The following is a 13,950-nucleotide window of genomic DNA, read 5'->3' as shown; positions in this document are numbered from 1 at the left end:
TTTCCTTAAAGTATGTTTCTCGCATTTATAAAAGAATAATAATTATAGGAGCTCCCATTGTGACTCATTGGGTTAAAAACCCAACACAGTGTCCATAAGGATGCAGGTTTGATCCCTGGCCTCGCTCAATGGGTTAAGAATCTGGCGTTGCTGCAAGCTATGGTGTAGGATGCAAATGTGGCTCAGATCTGGTGTTGCTGTGGCTGTGATGTAGGCCTGCAGCTGTAGATCCAATTCTACCCCAGCCCAGGAACGTCCATGTACCATAGGTGCAGCCATAAAATATATATATATATAATGCCCACCTTTATTGGATATTTCAGAGGATCAAATGCAACTGAGATGAGTAAGTCCTTAGCACAGAGTGTTATTACTGAGAACTGCTATTGTTGTCATTATTATCATATTCATGGCAGCTTTTGAACTTTTGGCTATGTAAAAATTCTGCTACATTTTTCTTGCCCCCACAGAATGAAAATATCCCCTCTACTTTTTAGAATTTGGTGACAAATTTTATGTCACTGGATATAGTTTGTTAACTATAAAAAACAATGCATAATACACAGGTTTGTTTTGTAAAAACACTGCATTTCCACAAGGTCAGGCTAGGTGTTTTTCTCTGGTCCAGCTTGGTAATGTCTGTTCTGATCAGACCCTACGTCATCCTTCCTGTATGAGACTTTCCATTATAGGGGGCGGCTCTGGTAATCAGAAGAATAACAATGATAAGTGGTACCCAGGGCCTCTGTCCAATAAAACAATGTTCTTCAACCTGACCCAGACTGATGCATCAGGAAATCAATTTACTCTGGAAACCAGCATTTTAAAAAAAGATGGAGCAAGAATATTAAAGTACACCACTGACAGAAAGAAGAGGTTCTGTTCAGTGAAACTTTTATTCCTGGAATGAGTAGCTGTGTTTGTGTCATACCTCAAAGTGTATTTATACCTGAGGGCAGCTATGAAGCAATGTTGAATACTGCTGCAAGATATGACCATGTCTACTGCCTGCGAGAGGCAGGATTCATTGTTTTATAGATGATAGGAAACCTAATGGCAAATGAACATATTGTGGTCCTATGACTGGCCCCTCACAGATAGTTCTGCTGTTACCAGCCTCTGTTTTCTTCAGCCATCATCCCCCATTCCTTACTATAGACCACACAGTTTTTTCCTTTCCTAGTAAGAGCTAAATTTCCTTGGAGAAGCAAAGACTCATGACCTTAAGAAAAATATGAGACCATAAATTAATTGTAGAAATGTTTTAAATTTAATGTTATGTGTTCAGATGAAAAATAAACGTCAAATTACCACCATGTGGAGAGTATGAAGTCTATGAATGTGAAGAATAAAACACATTCACCAATACTTGCAGTAATGATCTGAAGTGTTTGCACGGACGTTTGTCTTGCTTTTAGACAGTTTCCTACTCCATTGGAATCAATTTGTGATATATGAGTAGTGACTTAAATTAGAAAAAAACATAAAAGGATAGAAAATACCTGTCTATCACATATAATAATAAGTTAAGAAAGGAGACAGAGAAGGTGTAATAACAGTAAAGATACGTAATTCTCCAGGCTCAGTTGAAAAACTAAAAATAAATAAATGCTTAACCAGCACCCAAAGGATTTTAAAACTCTCCAAAACTCAATAATGGCATCCCTGATGTTGTGATGGCTTCTATTCTATTATTTATTACACTGGAGGATTATAGCAGTTAAAAAAATAATTTCTATCACCAATTTTTTAAAAAATAATAAGTATAAAATGGAAGCATTTCAGAGTTCCTGTTGTGGCTCAGCAGTAAAGAATCCGATTAGTATCCATGAGGATGTGGGTTTATTCCTGGCCCTGCTCAGTAGGTCGAGGATCCTGTGTTGCTGTGAGCTGCGGTGTAGGTCATAGACATGGCTCAGATCCTATGTTGTTATGGCTGTGGTGTAGACCAGAAGCTTTAGCTCTGATTTGACCCCTAGCCTAGAACTTCCATATGCCACAGCTTTGGCCCTAAAAAGCAAAAAAATAAGGAAGCATTTGACTACAGGGCTCAACATAAACCCCAGTAATGCCACAGGAATCATACAGAGTTAAAGGGATTATCATAGCCAAGAATTCAGGGGCTTGGAAAGGGTAATAAGATAGATCCCAGGATGTACAGAATGAAGCGGCCATGGATGGAGAACTAGGACTACTTTATTCTATATTGCCTGGAAGAATCTGTCTATCTTCAGTGTGATCTTACTTTGTTAGAAAAGAAATATTCCTCTTTATGAAAAATATTAGACATTTAAAAGGCTTTGCTTTTTCTCATCAATATAACACAAAGTTAAATAATCAACCTAAAGATACCAGAAGCTTTAATTATCTTATTGCTTTAGTTTAATTTTATGTAAGAAATAATTAAGAGGGTTTTTAAAAATCTATGGATTGTGTGTGTGTGTGTGTGTGTGTGTGTGTGTGTGTGTGTGTGTGTGTGGTATACTAAGCACGGAACAAAAAAAAATTCTTTGAAAGAAATCAGAGCAGTTCTCTACCTTAATGTGTCAAGGCCTCAAAAGAAACAAACAGAAAAAAAAATCATAACAATTCAATACTTACAAAAGCTCTGAGCTGGAGAGCAACTCCAAAGTATTAAATTAAAACAAAGGCATATCTAAGAATTGATGGGGACCCAAAGGGAAATTTTTCAATTCTCATCTTTAAAAAATATTATTAAAAACTGGCAATTTCACTTGGTTGAACTTAAAACACACACACACAATCCCTTGGGTGGAGGAAGATAGGCAGAGAGGCATCTAGACAGAGTACCAATTACACAAATGTTTATAGTTCAAGTAAAAGGTGTCTGTTTTAACTACATACCGGAGGATGAGTTAGTTTAACAAGAGTAACAGCAAACAAACCCCACTGTTCTCATGTGAGGTTTTATTCTGAGAAGACAGAATACGAGATCTTTGGAGATCTCATGTAGATCAAACAACCTCATTACACCTTAGCTTTAATGATAATGATTTACTATTTGAAATAAAAATATACTTGATAGGAGTAAGCATCTGAATCATCACCGCTTACCAGTATATTGGTATTTAACCACAAGTAATTCACTCCAAAGATTATATCAACATGCACTTAAAAAAAAAAAAAAAACAGCTTAGTATTCATTTCATAGGGATGAGCACAGTTCGCGCTTTCCAGAAATTCTGAGAGAGAAAGCTTCTCAGACATGAAGTGAAAGTCTTAAATTTCCAGGAATGGCATTCTACATACATTATAATAACCAAACAGGCTTTCCATTTCATTCTCTCTTTAAAGCTACAATAAAGAAATGTTTAAAAAGAAGTTTGCAAGGACAGAGAGAATACAAGAGTGAAATAAACTTTGGATAGTGGAAATCAGATGAATGTGTGGCATCAGACCCAAGGAGGCTAAACCCTGTGTCTCTGGGGACAAAACAGAAGGCTTCACTTCATACTGCAGAAGCCTCGAAAGACTTAGGAACCACTGGTGCCATGGCCTGTGGGTGCTGGAGAATGAGGCGGGCTAACGAGGGAGAGATCAGGGATGGGAATGTGGAGGCAGCTGCATCTTTTACGCCAACAAAAATCTAGAGGTTAATGACCCGGAAAGGGTTAAGGGGGACCCTACTTCTGCTCTGGGGGCCAGAGGCACAGTCGGCTCCCCGTTCTCACCACATTCAGGTGTTAGCGTCCAAAAGGGCTTTACCAGTCCTTCCTTCCTAAACAGGCTCCTGTCCAGTCCATGCCCTGTCACATGAGCCCAAATCCTCTCTTTACCCTTTGGACTCTGCAGCAGGACAAGGGCCTCCTCTGCTTCATTCCCATTGAGCTGCGTTGCCCACCTAGAAAAGTCTCCATTCCCAGAAGGTGTCCAACCCATCAGCTGATGACATAACAGTCATCTCTAGATAGTTAGCAATTCCTAGCAACAGCTTTCACTATACTTTAAATACCTAATCCACATTCTGCATCTTCCTCTGCAATTCCCTGGCCTAAGTATAGAGCTTACCGGGTACAAGTTTCTCCTCATACATGTTTGGCTTCCTCAAAGCAAAAGCAACAAGCCACTCACACATAATGATGCCCATACTGTCCTATTTCTAATCTGTGAATTTCTTTCAAATATCTACTGGCCCAAAGAGAGCAGGGGGAGTGGTGGGGCAGATGACCCAGTGCGGGCAGGTGGTTACAGATCTAGCTCCATGTGGCGTGGATGCCTCTCAGAGGAGGAAGAGGCCGGGTAGGAAAGGCACACACAAGCATTTAACCATCGTGACACAGTCAACTCTTGCTCTGATAGGAAAGCGGGGTGATGGGGACCTCCAGGAAGGGGAGGTGGACACAAAGCCCCCAAGACTTTTAACCTCAGGGTACACTAAGGTCTCAGCTCCCACTTGACTTTCTGCTCCCTTCTCCCCACAGCCTCCCCTTCCTATGGAACCAGAGGGGAAACAAAGTCATTTCCATGATGATTTTACTAGCTGCCACTCGACTAATAAACATTATGAAAGCATATATGAAAGCATATAAGACTCTAGCTTACTAGGAATAATACTTACAGGAAAATGAACAGATATAATAATGTCTGAAAGACTACTTTTGGTGGGGGGGGTCATAAAGGAAGCTAGGAAAAGGCTCATGTGGAAGGGTTTCATGAGAAAGTTTTACTATTTGTGGCCTCTCAAAGGTATGGGCTGAGTAAAATTAATTTTTTCAAAAATTTCTTCAATAAATGTCAAGGGAAACTGATACATTAATGACTTTTTGGGGCGGGGGTGGGGGCATGCTCATGGCATGCAGAAGTTTGTGGGTCAGGAATGGAAACCAGGGTGCCATTGCAGTGACCAGAGCCACAGCAGTGACAAGGCTGGATCCTTAATCTGCTGAGCCACAGAGCAACTCCCATTAATGACCTTCTCAAGCCCACTGTTTTTGGGCTGTATTCTATCAGATCCCACCTCTCAATATTTTGAATTAAGCTGAGGCACATTTCCTCACCCAGACTTACCGATGTCATCATCTGTCCTGTCAATGGGATCCTTCTCCAGGCAGTCTCTCACGATGTCCCGGCTCATCAGAGGGTCAGAGGCCCTCTCGATGTCCTCCTCATCGTCGTCGTCCTCAGAGTCCACGGCTGTTTCCGGCAACCCACTCAGGTCCATATCGCCAGCCTCACTTTCTGTGGCCTGAAAACAGACCAAAAATAGATACGTAAATAGACAGATGGACAAAGTATATGTATAAATACACTGTTTTAAGTAAATCTTTTGTACACAAAAGAAATAAAAACAAGCATAATTCACAATAATAAATTTTTTATCATATTAATTTTCCCATAACTAAATCACATACATTCAGTATTAACAAATATTCATGCACTAGGCACTATGTAAAAGAATTACTTCAACAAAATACAGTCTTACCTCTTAATGAATTTTTGGTTAGGAGTAATGATTTTATCTCAATAATTCTGATGACTTATCTGAGCTTTGTCACATGACATTTGAAACATAGTAGAATAAGAAAAAGACAGGCCGCTCTTGCTTTCTGAGATGGACCACATTCTGCCTACAGACTGTGTATCTCTCTAAGTAAACATGCTTTCACTTTGAAAACCAAAAGAAAGAAAAACATAGTATGTTTTCACACCATTTTTCAAAGAGAATGACTTAAACCAAGAGCTGAAGATTGGCAATTCTGAACAATTCTTTTCCCCAAAGAAAAGGGTAGATTTATTAATTCCAGGGAGACTGAACAATTTCTCTCTCATTAGCTGCTGGTCTTTATGAAAAAGTGAATACCAAAGCAAAGGTAACTTGATAAATATGCAAACAAAACATTAATAATTAGTTCAATTACCCCAATGTCCACTCTTGAACCGTAAATTGCCAAAGGTGTGACAGACCTTACATGCTTTTATGCAAACGGTCTTTCCTCCCCCTTTGCTCAACACAGCTGACCGCATCATCAGTCAAATTTCAAGTAATTAAGATGTACTCTAGTGCTTGAAGATTTTCTCAGTCACCAGAGTCACAAATTTTTTTCTTTTTCAGGCTGCACCTGCAGCATATGGAAGTCCCTAGGCTTGAGGTCAAATCAGAGCCCCAGGTGCAGGCCTACACCACAGCCACAGCAACACAGGATCTGAGCCGCATCTGCCACCTGCAGCTTAACTACAGATCCTTAACCCTTAACTGAGCGAGCCAAGAATCGAACCCACAACCTCACAGACACTATAATGGGTTCTTAACCCACTGAGCCACAACAGGAACTCTGGAATCACAAATTTCAACATGGTCTGTTCTGTGGGGCTACCTCAAGCCTAGAACAGTTATCCTTTTTAGGTGACTCTACAGTCTTTTGTGATTTTCATCTCAACAACATGTGTATATGTACCATTTTGGCCTTATTTGACTTTATGTACCAGAATTCACTAACTGTTTATGCATAGTAAGAATGAGGACAATTAAATATCAACTACAGCAACCTTGAACATAATAAATGTGTTTTTCCAGATAAAATAGTAAATTCATAGAAACGCTTCATTATAAAACTATTAACTTTGTAGAAAACATAAAGTTTACCCACTTTAAACAACTCATAGCCCACATGATTTTCAAAGACAAAAAAAAATCTTATTTTTAGAGACTGGCAAATACAGATTAAAATAGTAAGATGAAAATATAAAATGTTGAACCTGATAATAAGCCAAAACCAAACACAATAAGTCAGGAACTACTCTAAGTACTTTACTTGTATTAACTCATTTAATTCTTAAAACTATCTTATGAAGTAATAAGCATCATTATTTTTTTCTTTTCTTTTTTTTGGTCTTTTTCTAAGGCCGCACCTGCAGCATATGGAGATTCCCAGGCTAGGCTAGGGGTCTAATCAGAGCTGTAGCTGTTGGCCTACACCACAGCCACAGCAATGCCAGATCTGAGCTGCGTCTGGGAACTATACCACAGCTCATCCACTGAGCAAGGCCAGGGATCAAACCCGCAACCTCATGGTTCCTAGTCGGATTCATTAACCACTGAGCCACGATGGGACTCCAATTTTTTTTCTTTTCTTTTTAAGGCCACCCCTGTGGCATATGGCAGTTCCTGCACTAGGGGTTGAATCATCGGAACTATAGCCGTAGGCCCACACCACAGCTACAGCAATGCCAGATCCTTAATCCAATGAGCAAGGCCAGAGATCCTCATGGATACTGTGTTGAGTTCTTAACCTGCTGAACCACAACAGGAACTCCTATATCATTATTAACCCTCATTATTCTCCAAACATTCAGGTAAAGATAAATTATTTTTCTAAGATTGTACTGCTAGTAATTGTGGAATCAAGATTAGAACCTGGAATTCTGGCTCCAGAATCCTAACTACAATCTAATCTGTATCTTTATAACAGGTATTTAACACCTAAATGTGGCTTATATAGCATCCATACATGTTCTCTAATTTAATTTAAGTCAATGTTTAAAGAATAAATTGTATTCTTTTCTTATCAATGAAGTTTCACCTTTCTAAAGTCCTGGATTTTATTATAGAGCACACTATTCGGTTCTACATTCTGAAGCAATACAAGCATGTGTTAACATTTTTTAAAGCTTAACAAAAAGATTTTTAATCACATTTTAATTCTTTAGGTATAATGCCCTGAACTAAAGTACATATATTATTTTATATGTAAAAGGGGGAAGTACTTGATGACAGAATACTTAATGAAGACAGAATCAGTGAAAATGGGAAGCCTAACCTCTAAAAGTCTCTTTAGACAGTGGCCTTAGTGAACACTACTGCCTGGGTAGGACCATGGTAAATAAAGACGCTCCCGGTGGGACACACATAAAGCCTGGTGTCAAGGCAGAGAATTAACTGCAGCACACCCAGAAGGGCATCTCTAATTTATGATTTTTCAAAAACTGTAGTATAGCTGGAGTTCCCGTCCTGGCTCAGCAGAAATGATGCTGACTAGTATTCATGAGCACGAAGGTTCAATCCCTGGCCTCACTCAGTGGGTTAAGGATCCAGCATTGCTGAGAGCTGTGGTGTAGTAACAGAGGTGGCTCAGATCCCGCGTGGCTATGGCTGTGGTGTAGGCCGGCAGGTGCAGCTCCGATTTGACCCCTTTCCTGGGAACCTCCATATGCCACAGGTGTGGCCCTAAAAAAACAACAAAAACAAAACAAATCCTGAAATACAGTTTATTTTCAATTTACAATGTTGTGTTAGTTTCAGGTGTACAGCACAGTGATTCAGTTATACAGATATATACATACTCTTTTTCATTTTCTCTTCCATTATGGTTTATTACAGGATATTGAATATAGTTCCCTGTGCTGTCTAGGAGGGCCGTGTTGTTTATTTTACCCATAGTAGTGTGTATCTGCTCATATCTCTAATGTACAATGTCTCCAGATTCTAGAATGAAACGGCAGAACTGGATGTGGTATGGTATGCCAAGGCTGTGGGCAGAAAAACTAGGCCATCACTATTGTTATCACCACCTTACTTCCAAAGACTAGAAGTGTGACAATTTGCTAATGCTTGCTGCAACTGCATTTTCACCCCAGTTTCATCTTAACATTGAAGATTATTATGCATCACTTTATAGTTTCAACTATACAATGAGCCCTCTATACACACGTTCCTTAATATAGCCTAGAATGAAGAGGTACTTCTAAAGATAGAAATGAAAACAAAAAAGCTCTTTTAAATAATATAGTTACATAACTTAAAGTTTTTCTTTCATTTTTAAAGATCTAACATACAGTAAAAGATAAAGGAGATATTTTATACCATCCCAAAGAAATCCTTACTATCATTTAAATGAATTATATTTCAGTCTTAAATAGAACAAAAAGATTTTCAAATGAGTTGGATTAATCTCTCCAAAACAGAACCCTCCACCCTATTTGCGTAAACAATCATTAGTTGTTTTCTATTTCTATTATGTGTATTCCCTTCCTAAGAACCAAACTATTCATAAAACAACATTCACTAAATCAGTAACTTTTATTTAAACTTTTATTTTATTTTATTTTATTTTATTTAAACTTTAATTAAACTTATTTTATTTAAACTTTTATTTAAACTAAATATCCATTTTATTTTAACACACTCCAGAATTCCTTTTAATAATACATTTTGAATACAGCTTGATGAGCCAGTTTTTGGAATTTCTAATTTCACAATTCCACTGTATCATGAACAAGGAGACAAGAGGTTTAATGAATGCCTATAGAGGAGAGGGCTCAGCTTGGGCTCCTGGGACCTGAGAGTCACAGGATTTTTATCTGCTGAGTGAAGAAATAACCAGAGCCCAAACCTCAGCTCTAGCATTCTTTGTGTGACTTTAACAAACAGGAAGGGGGCGGGGTGGGGGGTGGGGTTTATACCCTCCCATTCAAAGGACTGTCTTGGGATCAAAGAAGTAAAAGAAAGCCCCCTCCAAGGTCACATCCAAAGTCCCTTCCTCAAGTGAGCACATTTCTACCTCATACCTTTTACCTCATCCACCCCAGCAGTGAGCCTTCCACACAATTTATATTGGCAGAATTTATAACAACACACAAACAAACAAAAAACCAAAACTTTATTAAATATCCCAACCCCCTGCGTATTATAAAAATTTCTCTCAGGCTAACTGTGCCCATTAAGTTCTGGCTAAATGACTTGTACTTTAATTATAAAAATAGTGATCCTATATGGAATGACTACTACGCATCTGGCACTACATTTGATGTTTTTAGTACATAACAATCTGCGCATCGATTCAGCAAATTGGAATTATTACCAATATTTTTCAGATGAGAAAACACTAAGGGAAATTAAATAAATTGTTCTGTGTAAATGAAACAAAACCAAACCTAGTAATTGTGCCAGGACTCAAAATCATGACTGACTAACACAAACTACTAAATGTTTTGCACTCTAATGCTTCACCCAGTTTTCTAAATAGACTGTCTTCACAAAGAAAATAGTTAAAATATAATAAATGTGTTCTGCTTTGCTAAATGATTAAATTAAATAATTAAAAATATATAATTTTTATAAATAATAAAACACTTGCTATTTTATAACTTCCTTCAAACTACAATATTACTAAGGGCAATGCTAGTCTTTAAACCCTTTCATTTTAAATAAGCATATGCACACATTTCATGTTTAAAAGATATGTGGATGATTTGGAATTAACATATACACACCTCCTATATATAAAACAGATAAGCTAGGACCTACTGTATAACACAGGGAACTATATTCAATATCTTGTAATAGCCTATAATAGAAAAGAATCTGAAAATGTATATACACACACACACACATATACATTATATACATAATGGAATCATTTTGTACACTTGAAACTAACACAATATGGTAAATTAAATATAATTCAATAAAATAAAAGGTATCTGATTATACTGATCTCAGGAGCAAGAATAAAGTTACTTAAGCAAATAACTCCTATCTTAAATTAATTTACCTTCCACATGTATAACATAGATTTAGATGTGTGTTATAGTTAAACAACAATATTCTCAGACCAATGCTGAAAGCTTTATGACTTATTTAAACCAAAAGGGACTACATATATTTTATTATGAAAACAGTTTATTTTACATTTTAAAGATATCAAGTAAATGAAGAAACTGAGGAAATATTAAATGCCATAAAACTATAGCGAAGTGTTAACTAAAATAAAAAACATTAACTACTATACATGCATAAGCATATATGCATTAAGTACTTAAAAATAATTTATGAAAAAACTTTTTCCTTATTAAATACACCATACCCACACACATCTCCATGTTTAGGAGGGCTGCTTAATAAGTATTCTTGATGGGAGTTCCCATCATGGCTCAGTGGAAATGAATCTGACTAGCATCCATGGGAACACAGGTTTGATCCCTGGCCTTTCTCAGTGGAATAAGGATCCAGCATTGCCGTGAGCTGTGGTGTAGGTCACAGATGTAGCTCGGATCCTGCATAGCTGTGGCTGTGGCACAGGCCAGTGGCATCAGCTCTGACTGGACCCTAGCCTGGGAACCTCCATATGCTGCAAAGTGCAGCCCTAAAAAAGACAAAAGAAAAGTATTCTTGATGGAAATTAATTTTGTTCAGAATTTCAAACATACATATTAAACCCAAATAGCACCTAAGTCAAACCCTGATTATAAATATTGGCTAGCAAATTAGACTGGGTCTACCCATGTTGCTGTAAATGGCATTATTTCATTCTTTTTTATGGCTGAATAATATCCCATTGTTTATATGTACCACATCTTCCTTATCCATTCCTCTGGTGATGGACATTTAGGCTGCTTCCATGTCTTGGCTATTGTAAATAAGGCTGCAATAAATACTGGGGTGCATGTAACATGGATGGACCTAGAGATTATCACACTGAGGTTAGGCAGTAAAAGACAAACATATGATATCACTTATATGTGGAATCTAAAAAAAGGATAAAAATGAACTTATTTGCTGAACAGAAACAGACTCACACTCTTTGAAGACAAACTTATGGTTACCAAAGAGGATAGGTCGGGAGAAGAATGGACTGGAGGTTTGGATTGGCATATGCACACTATGGTGTGTGGAATGACCAGCCAATGGGGACCTCCTGTATAGCACAGGGAACTCTACCCAATATTTTGTGATAATCGAATCTGAAAGAGAACAGATGTGGGTACATGTATAACTGAACCACTTTGCTGTATGGCAGAAATTGTCACAACATTGTAAATCAACTACAATAAACTTTGAAAATGAAAAAAAGAAAAAAGAAAGACTGATGGATAATGCTGATGATAATTTAACTGAGGCAACAGAGTAGGAATAGTAGACAAAACCATTTTATGTAGAAAGTATGAAAATATATTGGAAATAAGTATAATGTTTGCATTAAGTCTAGCTTATGTACCATAGTTCATACTGTTTCTAATTTTACACTAAGAATTTTTAAATTTCTATATAGAATATACCTAACAGTGAAGAACAATGTTTTAAAGCTTTCCATGTAAATTGCTAGGTTTTTTTTTTCCCCAAAAACTAAATACCTAATAGGTATACAAATGTCTACAAATATTTATTGTAAGTAAAAATGTCTGTGCTAATTTGATAGGAAAAATAGTTCCATATTTAAATCCTTGTATACTCAATTGCTTATGTCTTAAATATTTTAAAGTATAGACATCTGCATGTTCTCTTCTGCAAATTACCTACTGCTGTCCTTTGAGTATTGCTGTGTTTTTCTTATTAATTTGCATAAGCGTGATCATCCATTATACCATGAAGAGTTTGCCAACTCTTTAGTTTATCTGGAATTTAATCTTAATTATAATACAAAGTAAGGTTATTAAAATGACTCTCCCACCCCCAAAGACCATTTACTGAATAATCTATCACTTCACTGATTTGTGAGGTTTCCTCTGTGACATATTATGCCCTTCCTTACACATGGAACTTTGGTTTGCTGCAACTCTCTATTCCATTGATCTATTTTTGTACAATGATTTCCAGTCCACCTAAGTCACTGCTCTGATAACCCTACCATTTAACCAGGATTTCATTGTGGCTGGATGTTGCACTGTCTCCCATCACCCCCTTGAGCATTGTGCTATATATCACCAATTAGCTCCTACTTTTCAGCTTGCTTCCACTGCCTTCCAAGGTAGCCCCTTTTCCAACACAAGCATGACTCTCAGCCTTTGAGATGTTACTGCCTTCATGCCTCCTCACTATCACACTTCCAAGTAATATTCCCTGGTCCAAGACTACAATTTCATTCATTCAATACATCTCTCCTGGATGCCTACGATTTCCTGGCACTATTCCAAGTTCTAGAGGGAAGGCGGAAACAAGACAGAGAAGTTCCTGCCTTTTTTTTGGCGGGGGGCGGGGTATACTGAGGCATATGGAGGTTCCCAAGCTAGGGGTCGAACGAATCGGAGCTGTAGTTGCCAGACTATACCACAGCCACAGCAACACCAGGCCTGTGACCTATACCACAGCTCACAGCAACGCCGGATGCTTAACCCATTGAGCGCGGCCAGGAATCAAACCTGCATCCTCATGGATACTAGTCAGATTCATTACCGCTGAGCCACAATGGGAACTCCTGCTCCTGCCTTCTTGAAGCTATCATTCTGGGAGGCAGACACAACAACTTATAAAGTAATAATCGTTTTGACATAAGAAGAATATCCAGGAAAGAAACCAAAATGTAGGACCCGCTTTTCACAGAGGGTAGTATGAGAAGAACTCTCAGAGAAGATGGTCTTTACAAAAGAAGGCAGAAAAGGATAGAGCTAGGAGTAAACGGAGGCCTGCAAAAACACAGCCCTACTACCCTTTGAAAGATCTGGCACATTGTTCAGTCTGTCTTTTACTGCGCTCACTTAATAAAGAAAGTCTCAGTCCTGGCGGAAGCCAAATCTCTGCTTTCTTTGTACTTATTACGGAGAAAATTACTTAACAGGGCAGAGGGAAATCACTGTATTTGATGGCACCCACTCAACTGATGCTCCAATGCTCTGGTCAACTGGCTCTCCTGCTCTCGGAAACTGATTTCCAAACTTCTCTATCCTTAAAAGCCTCCACCTGCCCACCTTCTCACTCTGAGCCGTGGAACTCAGACACATCAGACAGAAACTTCCCACACCAAATCCACTTGGCTATGCCCCTGTTAAAACAGAGGAGTGTCTCTTTTCTTAAAGCTAGTGATTCTACTTTGCTCTTGAATTCCTCCTCTCCCACCCTCTCAGAAAAATTCTACCTTTTTCTCTCCTGCTCACAGCATTCTATTTCAACCTCTCTGTTTCCATCCCAGGAGCATTTATACTCACTCCAACGAGACAGCTTTCTCCCACATCAAAACTGTACAAAGATTAAAGGGGTTACCATGGAGACAGTTGCCC

General features: G+C 38.1%; 1 protein-coding gene across 2 annotated transcripts in view; it reads right to left on the bottom strand.

Annotated features, from left to right (window-relative positions):
* RAPGEF2 (Rap guanine nucleotide exchange factor 2) overlaps positions 1-13,950 on the bottom strand; it is a 93,959-nt gene that overhangs the window by 40,312 nt on the left and 39,697 nt on the right. For both annotated transcript variants that reach the window (XM_021101305.1, XM_013978701.2), the window contains exon 3: positions 5,029-5,206. In XM_021101305.1, coding sequence (XP_020956964.1) covers positions 5,029-5,206 — 178 coding nt within the window. The remainder of the gene's footprint in view (positions 1-5,028; positions 5,207-13,950) is intronic.

The sequence above is a fragment of the Sus scrofa genome, chromosome 8, assembly GCF_000003025.6.
Source record: "Sus scrofa isolate TJ Tabasco breed Duroc chromosome 8, Sscrofa11.1, whole genome shotgun sequence".
Classification (NCBI taxonomy): domain Eukaryota; kingdom Metazoa; phylum Chordata; class Mammalia; order Artiodactyla; family Suidae; genus Sus; species Sus scrofa.
This window is presented reverse-complemented; position numbering and strand designations above follow the sequence as displayed.